Source organism: Danaus plexippus, chromosome 26, assembly GCF_018135715.1.
Source record: "Danaus plexippus chromosome 26, MEX_DaPlex, whole genome shotgun sequence".
Lineage (NCBI taxonomy): Eukaryota > Metazoa > Arthropoda > Insecta > Lepidoptera > Nymphalidae > Danaus > Danaus plexippus.
In genome coordinates this window covers 4,334,038-4,353,247 of record NC_083554.1, presented here as the reverse complement: position 1 = coordinate 4,353,247, position 19,210 = coordinate 4,334,038, and the positions used below count along the sequence as shown (strand labels likewise).

The window sequence follows — 19,210 nt, the reverse complement described above, 5'->3', positions numbered from 1 at the left end:
ATGTGGAAACAAGACAGAATTATTCTGTGCATGTTTCCAGAGACTCCTTCTTTTAAGCCTTTAAGTAAAAGAAACATGTTTTAAGTATATGGAGATGGCCACTGCTTTGAGCAAATATGACATACTATTTTCTGTCTAGGAATTCCTTCCCGTGCATTTGTTCATTGGGCTTAGACATAAATTTAAAGTGTTTTAAAGCAAAAAAATATGGTAAACAACCGCCAGTGACATCTATAGTCTGTGCCACCCAACTACACGGAATTCTTTGATAAATTATAGTCCATACGCTATTCTGATATCAAAGCTACATTACTGTTAACTTTTATCGAAGTCCGTCGAGTACTTGTTCCGCAAAAAGGGTGACAAACATAAAAGCATCTTCACAGACTTTTATATTTACAATATTAGTAATAAGTATGGCTGTATTTACTTGAGTGTGTGGTGTTTAGGCTGAGCGAGGTCGCTGGGGGGTGCAGCTCGAGGCGCGAGGGCGAAGTGCAGCAGGGGGTGGGGAGGGTGCCGCAGACGAGACACCGCCTTACGGAACGACTCCGCCTGCTCGCTGCTCACCTCCTCGTCCAGCGCCACCTGACAGAGAAACACAAGGTTACGGATGTTGACATGTCTTCGACATATATGTATGTATATTTCTTCCTATATATATATATATACACATGCATGTTTGTTTATTTTTTTAATCGTCTGAACAACAGCACTGATATCATATAGTGAGGGTAATTGTTGTAACCTTAATAAGCTGGAAGGTGGCAGCCCTGAGCTGCAAGGCGTCATGAGGCGCGTGCTCCAGGTGAGCGGGCGCGGCGCGGACACCCTTCTCGCGGGTGAGGGCGCTCAGGGGGAACGAGCGGACCACCGTCGCCTCGCATGCTGGGTGTTATACGCTTAGACTTCATTTTAAAATGTTAAAACACAATCAAGTAATGAAGCAATCTATCCAGAGAGTTAAAAAAATATGACAACAATAGTCATAGAAGACTTGACCGACTTGCATTTATTAAATTTAGTTTTTTTTTTATTTAATTTTGTGAATATTGGTTGCAATCACGTTTTAATTTTTGCAATTATCTTTAAAATAAGCCTTGCAATATTTTATAAATTTGTACATTATAGGCGATTCAAGCCTGAAGACCTTGATTAAATTGACGAAAACAGATTCATTCGCGCTATACAGGTCGATGAAGACGACTCACTCACTCACCGTAAGGGTCGACAGGAACTCCTTTGAACAGCAGCCTGTAGTTGGTGAGGAACAGCGCTCCCTCGGCTGGCAGCAGCTGCGGCAGTGCAGCACTCCGGCCATCAGCGAGCAGCACCGCGCGTAGGGCGCCACCCGCACTGGCCTCGCCGTGCACTAAGGTCGGCCACGCTATCCGAGGCTGTTTCATAAAACTTATAATTCAGAATCCCGGATATGGAATTTTTAACAAATTGTACCGTAATTAATTAATCTTCCTATAATTGTAATCCAACAAAACTGTTGATCCTTGAGACTTTCGAAATATAAAATATATAATATTTTATAGTATAAATTGAGATATAATTCCATAATATAACCTTCTGTACGGGTGGAAGCCGCCGACTCTCCCTGGCCACTCCGTCCAACGTCTCCAGGTGCATGTGAACGACGCCGGGTATCATCTGATGAAGACAGCGCACGTGCTCCGCCGTCACGCCGCCTTCCGTACACACCTGGGTATGATTTACCCGAAACGTATTAGTCTACTAAAAACTCAACTTATCTCTGGTAAGTATCAATACCTTATAATTTTTTTAGGTTAGCCAACTAAACAAGATAACTTTTGTCAATAAAATGTCTTATATAAGCGTTTCTGTTTGTTTAAAGTTATATTAAAATGATTTAGCCCCTGGTACGGCTACATGTTAGGATGTGATGAAATTCGTACAATTAATTTTATGTTAAGTTTAATACAATCAGAAAAAACAGTATGTCATTTCTATAAGTTGAGTGGATCATAAATTAAATCTCTAAGATAATTAATCTGATGTCACAAAGTCTTCCACGGACAGCCTCTTAACCTAATTTATAAACATGTCCCCTATAAGGTGGTTATTGAACAGCATATATTTGAGTAAACGCTACCTTGTCAACGAATCTCGATACCATCTTAATAACATTGTTCCCCGCCTCTCCGGGATCAGCCTCCTCGAATCCCGACTCCGCATCTGCACTATCAGATTCAGCTACACTGTGAAAATTAATACATAATTATTAATACTTATAGTTAAATAGTATGTCCATATATTGAAATGAGGAAACAATCTTTGGAATGATATTTCCAAGTATACAATACTTGTTATTATGTAAATCTACAACCAAATGTAAATAGATACATCTTATGTTATAGGATATGTATATACATATCCTATAACTGGCATATGCCAGTGTTCAATGAAAAATTCTTTTGGTATATGCATAAATACATTTTAGGCTTCAATACAAATATATTTACAACATAAAGGACTATGCCTAAATAATCTTCATCTCTTATCCTACCTCTTAGACTGAAACATAGCCTACGAAATCTTTCCATAAAGACAAAACAAATATGTACTAAAATTGTAAAGGTGCACTGAAATTTCCGCTCAAAAATTGTTGATGCTATTGGTATCAAATAAGGGAATTAAACAAGGAGAAGTAGTCGCGTTTACTTTGAACATACATGTACATGAACACCCTGTACATAGCCAACCTGTTGGTGATGCTATTGCTGTTCCTGTCGTCATCCCGGACGTCCCTTCTCCCGGCGCCCTCCAGCGGCAGCAGCAGGTACACCATACGATTAGCATAGTGAATGGCCTGACTGTACAGCGTCGACTCCTCACTGGCTAATAGCTCGCGTTGTTTTTCTGTAGAAACAATATATAAATACATTGAACAATCATAAAAGCGGAAAAATGTACGAATTAACCTAATATAACCTGAACAAACAACATATTGAATTATAAGGAATCTTGAAAGAATATTTAATTATTTATACCAGGTGATAGTGTCGGCCATATTCTCATTTGTTCAGCTGCTATTTCTAATGCGCTAGGTTCTTGAGCTTTTAGTAAAGATATGTATTCGTCATCCTCTCTGGAACATATAACAAGATAATATTTATTTAATTATAATTATATTAAGTATATTATATATTTTAGGTTTAAACAATTATTCTACAACATTTCAAACAGAATTTTACAATAGGGGAAATACATTTATATATCAACTCCAGAGAATCATATAACGATATTACCAAAAATTGCACATTTCTGACTGACCTTGGGCTGGAAACCCTATTATGATGTGTAGGACTTGGTAGATACAGAGCTTTGATGTCCCTTTGGACATCTTGATAAAACGCAGCCTCCCAGAACTGCTGGCTGGTCCACACTTGGTGTTCCTGTGTAAACATAGCAGATGTAGCCTAAAATACATTTAGAAAATTATTTTTTTTTTTACAAGTGAATAGCCGTCAGCCGATCTACATGAACCGATTAAATTTGAAGAGGGGATCATTATAGATCATATTTAAACAAGTTTAAGGAAGAATTTCTGTGGAAGGTCCCAACAGCTTGGTACAAATTGCAATATCCATTGTTTTCTTTGTTTTCTGTGAGTCATTCTAATATAATAATATAAGATCCAGGTAGGTAGGTTGCTCACAGTCAATTTTGGACTATGTAAAATGATGGTAGACGTGTAGACGACACTGTGTGGCTTAGACTCTTCACTCCTTATGTGAAGCTATGGGTTGGACTAGCAGAGATTGTTTAAGAATTGCTTTCTCATAATTCTAAAAGTTCTTACGCTCGATATTTTTTTAAGGTAGTTAAATTATCTTACATTGTAAGCTAAAGCCAAACTTAAATGTCCTAACCGGAAAGTATGGATGGGGATTGTATGTAGTAGGTTAATATATGAATTTCTAACCTGTATACACATATACGCGTATTGTATAACACCAGTGCACAGCTTGCGGCAGTATGCTGTAGCCAGCGGCAAAATGGCCGCCGCTATGGAGTGTTCGTCCAAAGCACTCGCAGATTGGAGAGCGCTATTCATTAACCTGGAAGAAGAATCATTGTACCATTTTAATGCTGTTCCAGATGTTGTTTTATTATATATTTCATATTTTTTATCTGTTATAACATATATATTTATCGTCTGTAACATCTATTTAGAAAAAAAAATACAATAGAATAATCAGCGTTGTGATATAATTATTTGAAATGCCATACATGGAATATATGACACAACAACATGCAATACAATAATTTAAACTACGTATTGATATATTCAATTTAATTTATAATGTACTGAGAAACATTGTATTATTTTAGACAATATTAATTGTAAATTACAAATCTTAAAAAAATATAATTAAATCCACGAGATAAGCCACTATAACCAAACTTGGTAATCTCATCTATTGCAATTGGGCAAATTTAGTACCCAGCAGCTTAATCAATGAGTAGCAGACCTTGTACTGACACTTCAACTTTTCCCAATCATATATACGTAGATATATATATTATATATTTTCATGACATAAAATTATAAAAGACCATGAGATACTATCAACAGTTCGTGATCACGGCCACCATGTGATAACGAATACAGGGTGTATTTATAGTGAGATACATTCAATTGTTCCGTCTAAATTATAACACCATGTTGAAGCTCGTAGGTGTCTGTCTCATAGCGAGCCTTTGTTCCACAGGCGCAGATGATAATATGTTGGTAAGATTTTCGTAAAAAAAAAACATTTTTTTTTATATAATGAGATTTAAGACTTTCGCGAGTAATCACTTAAATAATATTTTTCGGATTACTATGCCTTTTTTTATTATTTTAAATCTACATACTCCCGAAGTTTCGGTTACTTTGCAGCAACCGTGATCACGAGCAGACGAGATCAGAATTCTCATCTCGTGTGTATTGAAATAGTAAAATATCGCCTAGTAATGCAAATATATTACTTTCTTTGTTTATATGTAAACGTTCGTATGTGTGTATTTTTTTTTTGTTTAATAGGGCAAAGGCCTATGGTCGCTGATTGCCGTCGAAAACTGCCCCGAGGAGGAACTCCAGCAAGAGTGGATGAGACTGGAAGTGAATAAGCACAAAGTGAACCGCTCTCATGACGGCCTCTCCGTACACATCACGATTAACAACGAAGTTAACGACCAATACGGGGTAAAGTTACCTAACACGTCCCGCCCCATAACACATACTCTATGTCACTACTATTTATGCTTATAATAGTAAATGTGACCGGAGAACCATAGTTAATCAATAGAGTTAACATATTAGTTGCCAATTTTCAGATATCACATTTTTATAACGTTCTCTACGAAAATTAAATTATTTTAAATCGTTAACATATTTTGGGAGAAAGTATTTTTTTTTTGTATCATTGAGAATTATCACGAAAGGACGAGAAAAACAACCATGGAAAATATATATTTAAATTACTGTTTGGAACAAATTTATATACAGAATATACATAAGAATATTCCTTCAAAGGTTTATGTGCTTTGGACTGAAGTTTAGAAAAACTTTTCAGACTTTTATAGACATATGCAAGTATGTGGACGGCGGATGTAAGCAATACCAAGTAGTATCCGATAATTTGGCGAAATTATGCGACAATTACGCAAAGGACAACGTAGTCAGGGCGTTACAAATGGCTAAATTTAACACGGACTATTTTCCCCTCGATGTGGTTAGTATGAAAATTATTTTATCTTATCTATAAAACGAAAGATGATCTACTTCACCAACACTTAGAATAATCAACTGTTAAAAAAAAAAAGTTAAAATTTATTCTCAGATTCTATTTTCCAATTAACAGCAAAAAGTGCAATGTCTTTTTTCTTATCAACTTTTTTAAGGCGATCGACCTTTATATATATTTAAAAATCACAGTCTAGATAGATCATAAGCAATAAAACATTTCCAGGGTGAATATGACCTCAAAGATTTCATGATAGACTACTGCAGTTTCCCATCGGACTGCCCGTTCGGTAGATACGAAGCGATGACCTTCCTAATGTCTGGAGGTCAAAAGGTCGCCTGTCTCAAGGTCATCGTGGAGTGCACCAAGTGCGAGGACGACGACGAATGCTGCGACGATGGTGACCAATAACAGCTACCGAATAGATGTACACCATCGGCTGAATATATAGCTTTATTACCAATAATATTATTTATTTATTAAACATTTAATATAACAGTTGTCTGGATCCCATCGGAACAATATACGTGTGGAACAAATATAACGCATTGACAAAATTTACCAATATCATATCGAGAGAGAGAGGATTAGTGTTTATCATTGTAGTGCAATGGTTTAACTTTGCAATCTAAACGTGCGCACACCTGATGTAGGAATTAAGTTACAAAGACGTCTCATTAGAATAGACTTATAAAAAAACATTACATACTCTTTGATTATATATCAAAGGAGTGTCTATTTATTTATCGGAATCCTTTAGTCTACTTCACATTAGTGGATGTATCGTCACCTGACAACCAGCTCGAACTGATGATGCTGCAGCAGATGTTTGTTGGTGGGTAGCCTCGCGGCCAGGTCCCTCACCAGCGCCGCCCTCGCCGCCGGAGCCCGCAGCGCGCGCACCACGCCCGGGAGAGACTTCCTAGCGTCCGCGTACCGACACTCGAATATAGCCGCTATACACGACCGCAACACCTTGGGAGAGACAAACACATTCATAACCACTAAAGGACAATTAAAAACAAAATAACTCATTTTTTTATTTATAACTCCTCAATCAGCATACAAATGATTTTACCGTGTAAATGTTACCAGCACTATAGGTTTTATTTATAACCTCTCATTTTATATTTTAATTATGCGTAGCTCCGTCTGTACGATGACTTATATTACTATTTTTACATCAAAACATGTGTATCTTATGTTATATAATATACGGGAGGCACACCTCGAGTCTCCTCGCAGAGTTAGTGAGTATAAGCTGCGTGTGTTCCACGGCACCAGTTGGAGATGCTCCAGGTGGTATAATCCTTGGAGCTGGAAGACGGAGTGATGACATCCTGGAAATAAATTAGACAAACATTAAAAACTTTATTACATGTCACAATCAATATACCACTGATCTATAGAAGCTAGAGCTAGTAAAGACAAGTAATTATTAATACTACCCAAGCCTGTATAACTTTTATACACATTTTGCTCAAGATAGGCATGAGTTGACTATTAGAATACGCGGCTCTTGATACCTCTTTCAAAACTAGCAAGAAGTTGAAATTACTTTTTGCTTGCAAATCTTTAAGGACGGTAACATCTTAATTTGAACCAGATTGTAAGAAAAATGATATTAACTTATTAACCAAAAAAAGGCATATTACGAGAGATCGCTGTGATGAATATTGACTCACTTAACAGATGGTGTGTTCCTTGCGGCGAGGTCTCTCATGACGGCGTGCACCGCGCGCGGGTCCAGAGTCGGGAGAGGCGGCTGATGTATGCGGGCCGAGGCCCCTTCAGGGGGTCGGAGAACACGCTGAGCGTACGGCTGGGTGGACTGGGCCTGATAGGACAATAACACATATTGTAAGTTTTTTTTATGAAGGGTTTTAAAATCACCAACGAGATCTTGTAATACTAAGTCTGAGAGTGGTTTAGACCATTCCCAGTTAAATATACTGACATACAAATAACAACCAGAGCATGCAAATAGAAATAGTCCTACTATATGGCAAACTATGGTAGGAGTTAATGTGAGCGCACCTGTGGATTTGGATTTTCGTTCAAATGTAACTGCATCGCCAAGTCTTGTATGTGCTGCAGCTCCAGCTCCGGGTTCAACGACTCCAGCCTCAGTTGTTCCGGCAGATTTCTGAACAATTATCACACAGTACAACTTAAAACGTGCTATTTGTTTTAGGATTATATATCTGATGTCACTGTCATAAGGTCTGATACCCACTGCACTAGTTCGTCCCATATGTCTGTGGGCCGCCAGGGTGGGCCGCGTTCAGCGACCAGGCCGTTGAAGAACATGGAGTCCAGCAGACGGGAGGCGAAGGGACACTGGGACAAGCCGCGGGCTCCTAGGAACCCAGCCTTGTGGAATGTCAGCACAGGAGATGGATGGATACGGATGATTGTGAGACAATGTCTGAAAGATTACATTGAAGTGGGTAAAATCAAAATGTAGCAATTTTTTTTGTCTGGACTTGGACAATAGAATATAAAGTAGCTATAGCACTCTTTCTTGAACCTTATTCCAGACACAAAAATATATGATACATTGACTTTATCAAGTCAGATTTCAATGTAAATTAAATAAATTAACAAAAAACTAATTTTTATTTAAGATACAAGAGCGGAAGACGAATCTTTATAAGTTATAATAATATATTTTTGCACACCTACAAACATTTATTTACAGAAGCTTTTGCTATCATAAAAGTACCTGTAACCCTGTAACAATTTAGCCAGGGTGCGCATGAACACCGCTCTGATCTCCTTATCTAACATATGTGGTGGTGATGCTGAGGGCGGCGGGGGGGCGAAGGCTGAGTCCGCTGACTTGAGCTCGGGTTGCAGCACCAGTGCAAGGGCCTCCTGCAGCGACGACAGGAGCTTGCCTTCCGGACGAGGGATGTTCACACTTGCAGGTATATGAAGGGAACCGACGTCCAGGTCCGCTACTATCACGTCGAGCTACAAATTGAAATACCATAATCATTGTCATTGCCATACTGTCATAAAAGCCTCATAAGAATATTTTTCACCTACCAGCTCAGAAACTTCCTCCTTCAAACTAGCATGTACGCCGATGAGGAATGGAGTAGGCGTCGCCAACACCTCCGCCAGGCCCGTGGGTAGCAACGGGATATAAACGTGGGCGTATCGGAATGGAAACATGAGAGCGGCGAGTGCGCGACACGCCGCCGACAAGCGAGCGGCAGCCAAAGACACCAGTAGCACTTTGTGCTCACTCATCACAGCGCACCAGAGAGTTATAGAATTATGGATACCTGTTTAATTGAGAGAAAACGATCTGGAATTTAGTAGTTCACATTTAATTAACTCAAAAATAGTGCTTATATAACTCACCAAGCAACCTCAGAAGCATATGCACAGCGGTGTGAGTGACCGGCATGGGGGGCGCGGCCGGAGGCTGCAAGGCCTGCCGGTCCCCTGCACCAATACTGAATCGGACCTGAGGACCGCCAGCCGGTGGCACCGACACGCATCCCAACAGGTTACCGACCAACGTCTCCAGAGGTACACCCAGGTTTTCAACCCACACCGTGTAAATAATTCCGAGGCAGTTCTGACAGTCGAAATGATAGAAGTCAAAAAATAAATACCATCATCATTGGCTTATCATAATTTGAAATATATTAATCAGAAAACAGTAACTCTCAAAGAAAAAAAAACAGATTTATGAAAAACAAATATTTTCATCTGATAACAAATCCACTATTATTTTGACTTTTCATATTTAAAGAATTCAATGCCTTTTTACAAGGGCAAAAAGTTTTAATAAAATTATTAATCACTTTAATAACAATTTTGTTTAATAAAAATACTATTCCTAGTCTCGGAGAAGCTTAAAAAATTTGTGACTTTTAATGCCATTTTGGTAAAAAAAGGAATTTAACTTCTTTCACGTCTAATATCCTCACCCGGAATGTGTCGATGTAGTCCTGTCTTGAAACTATGACCATACACTTTGGAGCGTACATTATACTGTGATGTGTGATGTTTGCGACGGGCCGATTTGAATCTAGAGATTCTTCGTCCTGCGAATTAAACAATTTCTTAATTAATATAAATGTCTAGACAGCACCCACTTATGAGAAAAATATCAGTATGAATACTAATTATAATTTCAAGATATATTATTTAAAACTAAGTAAATTTAAGCTTTGAGTTTGGACGTCAGTAATGGGTTCAGGAAGAAATAAATAATAAAATATTATATCATGTATAGCTACTACACAGAAAGCCGTCTGTATATCACTCTGATGTACGAACTGTATCTTTGTGAAGTTTCATGAAAATCAATTTAGTCGTTTTTAAGTAAGAATAAGAACAAGCCAAATAAACTATAATAACGATTACTTCATTCTATTATTCAAGTTTAAATATTCTTGTGTTTAATAGAAACATAAAAAAAAAGATATTTTATATTTTAAGTAACACTAATAGAAATACGAAATACAAAGTGAGACACGAGACGCGTTTGAAAAAAAAAAAAACATATAACTAAAATTTTCTCTCATAAATATTCATATTGGCATCCTTGAGAGCTGATAAAGATTTCGTCTAAAGTAAGATATTATGCAAAATATTATGCAGCATATTTTTCCTTCATAAAAAGCACCGACCCTCTCCCCTTGATCATGAAACCGGACAGACAGCGATAACACAATTGGACATCAAAAAACCAGAGACAGCAGGGAGTTATGTGGAATTACAATCACAGTTTATCCATATTCAAAACAAAGAATTTAATAACCAATTTCTTAGTAACTTTAGCTGACATATTTAATTTAAAAATTAACATTAATTAATTAATTAAAATTAATTAATATCGCTTTTAATTATAATCGATCGAATTAAGACAATATAGGGCTATAATTTATGTTTTGATAGTACACATGTTAGTAAAATTGATTTTGAATTTAGAAAAAGTATTCGATTTTTAGTCACGAGTTTTATACGAAGACCGTAGTTTCATTTAAAAAAATCGATGTTATTCTATGCAAAGATTACAAACATTCTGCTATAATCGTACACCAAACAGAACGTGTTGAGAATATGTTTATTCCTTAAATATATTCAACAGTACGCTTCTGAGAAGCTGGATCTGGCTGGGCGGAACAAGTTTGTATGTGATACAAGGTTCAATAGCCCGATAACAAACCCCTCATTATTTGTGAATTAACTAGATTACGGATTGAAAAGACGGTGCTGGAGCGGAAAAAGTACAGACATCTCTATTAATATTATATTATATAACGATTTTTTATTACATAATTCATTATAAGTATTAAATATACAGATCCAAAGCTTATATACCACTTTAATTAAGAATGTTTACCCAAGTGACCTATTAATTTCTATTTATCATTACTCTTCACTGATAAGCAGATAGATGAGTTCCATGTTGGCAATACGCTTGTATTTAATTCATCATATATATATATAATATATATGGGTATGCATGTATGTATGTAAATCAAGTGCTCCTACGTACGTGAAGGATCGCCACGTATGGCCGGTCGCCATTGTTTTTACTTTGATCAGATAACGGAATATATGAATTGTATGTACGATTTAAAATTATATAGATCATATAATTCTAATACATGTATATACATATATTACACACAGTCAATATGCAACGTTCTTTTTTCTAAAAATTTACAATAAAAAATTTATTTGTTGAAACATAATAAAAATAAAAAGACTGCTTGAAATCTCTTGGATTTTGACTAAGACCATTGTATACTCTTTAATAATTGCAACCAAATTTTAATCGACTTATAGGAATAATATGGTATATTTCATTAAATATATATATTTCTTTGCACAAAGGATAAGTCACTATGCCTTATAATATATGCAACCCTTTCAGGTTATTTCTATATGAGACTTTGCAATTCCTCGGATCCTTTATAACAAGAACCCCCTTGGGATGCTCGGGCTGGCTTGTGGCTAGTGTTCTTCTCAAGATATGTTTGCTTCACGTATAGTATAAATATTGTGCTACATTACACCACACATTATGACGTCATACTTTAATGACTTGGTCAATTGTAAGCGCACAAGGTAATAATTTTTAATGAAACCAATCAACCATGGATATTGTATCTGTGAAACTATATATGTAATATAAATTTACGTTTTCCTGAAATATTCTGCTGAAATAAAATAACAATACGAATGACTATTAGTAAATATTCATATTGGCTGTTTAGTTAAAATCCTAAGCTATTTCATTATGAAAAAAAATATAAAGCAATATATATATTACACTTAAGAAGAGAAGAGACCGTATTTATCAGGCCATAAAATTTAATATACTAAATTACCCTTCGCTATCTTACAATATAAAATGTAATGCGTCTTAAGCTATACTTATAGACATAATACGTTTAAAGAAATTTTTACTTTATAACAAGCAAGGACAGAATTTAAAATGATTTCATCTCAGTGTTATTAAGGACGTGGTCTGCGAGCACTGACGGTTTTTTTTTTGTTTTATTTATAAAATTGCGTACTTAATTTTTTTTCTTAACAACAGCTGCTTTGCGTCCGTCTGTGATTACAATAGATATGTAATTATTGACTTCCTTAGTTAAAAAAAAATCATCATATACACGTTATATCTTTGTTTGAAATCTTAAGCAACTTATGGGATTATATAATAAAAAAAGGGATTACTTTTACATGTATTCTAAAATTTCATTTCAATCCTACATTAGTTTGGTATATATATATATATAGTTAACAAAATAATTTATTCTATAAGATTTAAACGCAAGAAATTCGAAACGTACAGACACTGATTTAAAAACTTAGTATAGCAATAAAATAAAGTAGAATAAAATACAATACAATGACATTTCATAACAGATAAACACGAAAATGACACAAGTACAAGGAATTAAAGAAGTATTAAAATTATAAATATATATTTAAATGAAACTTATATATTCCGGATATACTACGCGGATTTTATTATTTAAAAACTACATAATCCCGACGTTCCGGTTACTTTTCAACAACCGTGATCACGGGCATACGAGATCTCATTATAAATATATATATCAAATTAATTATTTATGGAAAAATTATTATTTATGTTATAAAGTATACGAAATAATGAAATCACACAGACGAGCTAAGAGAATTTATTACGCGAAATTTATATTTTTAAAATATTATTTCAAACAGACTAGACCTTACAAAAGTATATATATTTTTAAGAACTACGATTTCAGATAAATTTTTTGCTAAAATACGATAAATCTGGTTATATACGAATGGACGAAGTCGCGGTCACGAGCTAGTTTATGAGAAATATACAGCCGAAACTTGGAACTTTAATTACGAGCGGCCTGCAAAGTACATTCGGGACGAAACTCTGATGTTAATATAAAAGATGTTACCAGTTATATTAAGAAATCCCGCTAGTCCCAGCCCGCCGGTTTGCCTGTGTAGTATTTTAATATGTTAATAATATACCATTACATAATTTAATTGGTTTCCATCTGAGTTCTGTTGTAAGACAGGTTTCATCCTTTGCACAACTTATCTTTTCACATGTATGTTATATAATAATAAATTAATAAGAATATGAGCGTTACGTCATTTTATTCTCAATATCGGGGATCGCATCCGAATAGATGATGCGAAAATTTCCAAAATATTATTTTAAGTACAACTTGAGTGCATTTTTCTAACATAATAAAAGGGCAATTTTGTTAAGTGGTATCGACCTGCAGCTTCTAAGATACTCTATCAGGAAGGAACTGCTTAAGGAATTTTGATGAAACTTTGCAGTGATATAGTTTAGACATTTAGACAGATAAACTATAAATTATTCCAAAACTTCATACAGTTATATTTTGTATAGTCATGTGACACAAAATACAGAAGTCACTGCCGTTGGGTTACCATATCTATTGTTGTAACACACACACGTTTCTCTTTGAGCCAAATGTCGAATTCTATGCGGACGAAGACGGGAAGGAACTAGTATTAATATATATTAAATTTAACAGAATAAAAATAACCAAAATGTAATTGTATAATACATCCGTATGCAACGTTTCCGACATGTTATTTCCACTTTTTGCATGTTAATAGCTCTCGCTTTTGTGTTTGTCTTACTTCTCTGTCTTAACCAAATTTTGGAAAAGAAAGAAGTTAAAAGTAAATAAATCCTTATACATGAGAAATTAAAATTAATGCAAATTTCGGCATTATTGATATATAATTACTTAAGAGCACACTGTAGTAATAATAAGTAAATAGTCTGTTAAATGTATTCCCAAATTAATCAGTGTGTGTGTGTGTTTGTCTGTGTTTGTGTAGGTGTGTGTGTGTGTGTGTATCTCTGATGCTCAACACTTACAGTTTTCTGAGACATGTGGTATTTCTCTAAAATATTGTTTACAATAACATATATACAGCATGCTACAATGAAAAACTAGTACAACATATATGCAATTGTGTAGAAATAGCTACAGAGACCGTTACGGTTACTATGGGTTATAATTTTTTAACTAAAATACGTAAAGTAACAAATTGTTAGTAATTAAACTCCGAACACAATACTAATAAAGTTTTCTTCATGAAAATCGTAACCGGTCGTAATTATAAGGAATTCAGACGCGGACACGTAACGGATATAATAAAACACGTAACGGAATAATAAAAATATTCATATTAATTTACGACTCAATAAAAAAAGGTGAACAAAATTAAAATTTCTTAACAATATGACTAAATTAAAATACGATAAATCCATTGAAATTATCTATTTATCAATGATACTATATGAGAATTGAAATAGTATTATAATCATTAATAGAACAGATAATTTGGCGACGTGATCGCGCTTTATTTTTAACATGATGAGAGTTCAATGACCTTTGTCGATAACAAACAATAAAACAATATGAGAAATCGATACATAATCGATTATGATTATCAATAACGATAGCAATTTCCTTTGATTGGGTATGTATATTAGCGTTATGTTTGCTAATAACTATACTAAAGTACGCTACATACGGAGGAAATGATTACTTAATATAATGTCGCAAACAAGAAACCAGCCCACATCAAGAGCAGACATGTACTAAAAACTTGAAAGTAAATCAGTTTTAATCATTTAAAATTTGATCTTTTAACACCATATATAATGCTACTTAGTTAAAAATATTATAAATTTGATAAATATTATAATAAGTGATAATTTGATAATGTAGATTTATTTCATACGTCATGTTAGGATTTAAGAGGAGACGTCGCAGGCAATCATCACGTAAATTCAATACTGAGATCAGATTTCCAAAGCAATCACGAACCAATTTGTGTCCAAGATATGAAAACGTACACTGACGTGTTAAACGACATTTATATTTGCTATCACAGAAAATGTCATTTCTATTTAGCTCTACAATTATCAATATAATAAACAAGTTTTGTATGTATATATATGAGATTTAATATTTATACTAGCTCATAATCATTGTAAATTTTGTGATATAAACAATATATGCTATTTATATCGAAAAATGATATTTCATTAAAAAGCTTATCTGAGTCTGTCTGTCTGACTGAGTATAACCTTGGAACTCGGGAGCAAAAACTAGTATATAGAATAAAGAAAGAGAAATCACATATATATAAGCCTCGGTTAATTTTGTTCGGCTAACGTCGAGACCGATAGGAATTAATAAAACTTATTTAAGTGAGATATAAAAGATATTTTAATATGAAAATTGTCTGTACATAAACAAATTTCATCAGTCTTTCACGTGCACAAATTTGAATAAAAATATATTTTATTTACGTATTCATATATATGTATATATATTTATATATTCAGCTATATATTCTATATATGTATTATAATCTGCATCTTAAATGTCCTACGTGTAACATGGTATGTCTCCACAGCTATGTATATAGTTTTCATTTCATTATCATCAGCTCGGGCCAACAAAGCGGCTCGCCCTCATTCCTTATTGTCTCACAGAGCGTGAGCACGTAGTCCTCTTTAATGCACACTATGGTTAGGGTGCTATAGCAAAACGGAAAATTCATATTCTTACTCCTTCATATGCATATAGGAATATTTCATAATATTAACGAGAATGTGGTACTTCACGGTTAAGCCGCAGGATCGGTTTTTGATGAAACTTTGTATGGCTGTGGATAGAACCTAGGAGTCGGAGCTAGAATACCCCTTGGCTCTATCAACAAACAATATTTCCTGTAATGTACAATAAAAAATATTGAGTAATAAAAATGCTAGACACGACCAGGTTTTCAACTTAACTTTCTAATAAATTCTGCTTATATCTATGTATATATAACTAAAATGATTTGTATATGTTCTGTGTGTGTTCTTACCACAAACATAAAAAAAATAGTACATTTATCTGTAAAAAAAATTCTATTTTGATAGAATTTATTGTTAGAATAACTCCAAGAGCTGTAAATAATATATAGAACAGTAAAACTGGAGAGTAAAGCTCAGTGATGACCTTGATTGACAACCGTACAATGAACATATAAGCACTTTTTAAATTTAAAATATACAAGAAATCAGAATGGCCAACAACCGATCCGATCTCGTAACGAGTCCGTTTTGTAGCGAATAAGTCTGTCAACTACAAAAAAAAATCTCAAAGATATTTGATGTTCTTTTTGTATCACACACAGCATCTGGAACACATCTTGTTATGTGTACAATATAATATTTACATTGTATAAGAACATTTTACTGATGCGTTTTAGTTCGATAATAATATTACATATATGTTATTGCGTGTAAGTAAAATTATATAAGTACAAAATATTTAAGAAATCCCTCTAGAACAACACGAAACGAATATCTCTGCAATCAGATGATTCCAAATGAAAATTTATTATGATGTACCCTTGGTATTTGTGGATTTAACTATCATAATATTTCAGTTTAAATTGCCCGTAACCCCGAAAATATTTATATTTTTAAAACACATACATAATTGTTGCATAAAGGGCGAGGTTAATATTAATTATGCTTTTTCTATAAGCGAACCTTATTGTAGAGGAAAAAAGGTGTGCTGTGGGCTGTGCAAAAAAAAATTATAGATTTAAAAAAAAAAAAAAAAAGGATATAGTACATAATTACAACAATAAATTAAATTAAAAAAATATAGATTAATTTAAATATGTACTCATAAAAATATCAATGAAAGCTAGATGAAATTATTTATATAATAAATACCGCATCCATCGGTATGTAAATGTATGTTTAAGTATACCAGAGCTGATTTCCGCTCGAGTCTCAGCCTCAAGGCCGTTGACCTCATACCGTAGCAAAACTCAATTTATTTTACACTTCGATACTTTCAATTTATTTATAGACATGTACTAAGGTACATTGAATATTTAATGTTGAGGCCGTAACACTTACTCGGTTGAGTTCATTCAATTGATTTAGACCAGTTACAGCTACGTTAATGCTTACCACAAGTTTGAATCGTCACTACACACGAAGGGTAACCCGTTTCTCATTCAAGATCCTACGTTAATACTATAATGTCCGACGATTTAAGAATGAAAAAACTGGAAACGTTAAGTATGTAGTGTTATAATGCAGACTTATGACACTGCAATGATTTCGTAATAAATATTACTGCATTATTCTAAGCTTTGTATTAATTATAAATAATATATACTTCGATCATATTTTTATATATTTTTTAATCTTAATATTTCACTCTTATAATTTAAATTGTGCCTGGCTTCTTATAACTAAACTAAACCATTAACTGTCGGTAACTATCCGTACGTATTCATCTTTAATACTCTCAATAGAGGAACGTCGTTTTCAATCTGTTTGTATAATAGCATCCAGCTCCTGTTGAGATGAATTGACTGAAGATCACTAATCATAGAACATACACATCTAATGGGAACCAAATATTATGATTTACGATGTCTTAGATCTGTTGTTTAATATTCACTAACTTTAAATTAATTTTAAAATCTTTATATGTTTGTCATTGGAGTAATTATTTAACGGAATGTTATAAATATTATCAGACATACACATTGTCAAGGGCTGAAGTTTACTTTTGTATAGACATGCGCTAATATATCAGCTAGAAGAGCCGACAGACGTGGTCCTGTCACGTCAGAGACACCAGCAGGTCCAGGGAGCTGGTTGATGGTAGATATTACTTAACTTAACTCCGACCATGGACTACTAGAATGAAGTTCTTGACTCAAACAAATATAATTCAACGCTCATACAATACAACGTAACTTTAGAGTGATCTCTGAACACTTTACTGAACTTTTGCGATCCGTCGCTGAACAACTGACACTTATAACAAACGTACTTAGAGAAGAATACGTAAGAAAAAGTTAAGAATACATCAACTTTCATTAAATTATCAAAGTTTTTGTACACTTTTGTGATTTTTTAGCATAAGAACCTTCTAAGAAGTTGTACAAAGATTGATACAACAGATGAATGAAATAGATTAAACCCGTTTCAAGTTAGTTAAAGACCAGGAAAAATTTAATATATTTGTCAATATTATTGTACTGTACGTGTGTATGTCACTGAACTTCTCCTAAACCACTGGATCTATTTGAATGATTCTTTGTATGCATTTAGGTGTCGAACCAGATGTTTCTAGATTCACAAATCAGATCATAGATGGCACTGCAAACGATATCTAAGTACATATATTAAAATGAAAAGAGTGCAACGTAGGTCACTATATATATTGTTTTAAAACACTTCATACATTTCTCTCAGAGGAAACTCTGATGTTCATGCAGACGAAATCGAGGGGTTATAGACATATAATTATTATATATTTAACACAATCCAAAGACATGTTCATTAAAAATACTATATTAGTATGCATCTCTTATTGTATTAGTAAATAATTTCTCTGTTTGTGAATAAAAAAATATAAGTATAACGATCAAGTTGCTTAATTTAATAATGATTTTGGTAACGATGAGAAAAAAGCTGAGGGGAGAAATAACAGGTAGATGACACATAAAAGCTTAGAACATAAGTTATGCTGTACCTAACTCTATGCTGCTTAAAGCGTCACAGGAAAGACGGATGTCTTTCAGATGAACAGCATCACATGTAAAATTGATCGTATGAGTTATCTAGTTTAAATATTTATTTAAGCAAAATAATTTTATGTCTATATCGATAATTAATACATTATTAGCTATTTTTATTATAATACATATATAAAAAGCTTGTGCTAAACAACCCGAGAGGTAAGAACGTTTTAACCGACTGCGTAAAAACAAAAAAAGGTTATTGTTTTAAACTGTATACAGTGGAATGTAGAGGTGAAACGTCTCAGCATTCCATGGATTCATAGTGAAGGTGCCGGGTCCATCGCGTCATGTAG

The 19,210-nt window shown here is 34.1% G+C and overlaps 2 protein-coding genes across 4 annotated transcripts in view; one reads left to right on the top strand and one right to left on the bottom strand.

Annotated features, from left to right (window-relative positions):
• The window catches only part of LOC116774530 (myotubularin-related protein 5), a 40,192-nt gene that overhangs the window by 10,352 nt on the left and 10,630 nt on the right, over positions 1-19,210 (bottom strand). For all 3 annotated transcript variants that reach the window (XM_061524802.1, XM_061524803.1, XM_061524804.1), the window contains 18 exons: positions 9,710-9,826; positions 9,135-9,354; positions 8,814-9,055; positions 8,488-8,738; positions 7,999-8,190; positions 7,800-7,908; positions 7,448-7,599; positions 6,991-7,102; positions 6,553-6,737; positions 3,956-4,091; positions 3,304-3,425; positions 3,021-3,118; positions 2,733-2,889; positions 2,123-2,228; positions 1,576-1,710; positions 1,220-1,397; positions 749-888; positions 431-588 (listed from right to left, as the gene is read on the bottom strand). In XM_061524802.1, coding sequence (XP_061380786.1) covers positions 431-588; positions 749-888; positions 1,220-1,397; positions 1,576-1,710; positions 2,123-2,228; positions 2,733-2,889; positions 3,021-3,118; positions 3,304-3,425; positions 3,956-4,091; positions 6,553-6,737; positions 6,991-7,102; positions 7,448-7,599; positions 7,800-7,908; positions 7,999-8,190; positions 8,488-8,738; positions 8,814-9,055; positions 9,135-9,354; positions 9,710-9,826 — 2,810 coding nt within the window. The remainder of the gene's footprint in view (positions 1-430; positions 589-748; positions 889-1,219; positions 1,398-1,575; positions 1,711-2,122; positions 2,229-2,732; positions 2,890-3,020; positions 3,119-3,303; positions 3,426-3,955; positions 4,092-6,552; positions 6,738-6,990; positions 7,103-7,447; positions 7,600-7,799; positions 7,909-7,998; positions 8,191-8,487; positions 8,739-8,813; positions 9,056-9,134; positions 9,355-9,709; positions 9,827-19,210) is intronic.
• LOC133319656 (uncharacterized) lies at positions 4,608-6,228 on the top strand. The gene is made up of 4 exons (XM_061524805.1): positions 4,608-4,765; positions 5,060-5,221; positions 5,592-5,750; positions 5,988-6,228. The coding sequence occupies exons 1-4, from the start codon at positions 4,697-4,699 to the stop codon at positions 6,171-6,173; spliced, it is 576 nt and encodes a 191-aa protein (XP_061380789.1). The 5' UTR covers positions 4,608-4,696; the 3' UTR covers positions 6,174-6,228.

Coding starts and splice junctions, on each gene's coding strand:
- LOC133319656 (XM_061524805.1), top strand. CDS start 4,697: ATGTTGAAGCTCGTAGGTGTCTGTCTCATAGCGAGCCTTTGTTCCACA. Junction 5,222..5,591: donor AAGTTAACGACCAATACGGG/GTAAAGTTACCT, acceptor AAAACTTTTCAG/ACTTTTATAGACATATGCAA. Junction 5,751..5,987: donor ACTATTTTCCCCTCGATGTG/GTTAGTATGAAA, acceptor AAACATTTCCAG/GGTGAATATGACCTCAAAGA.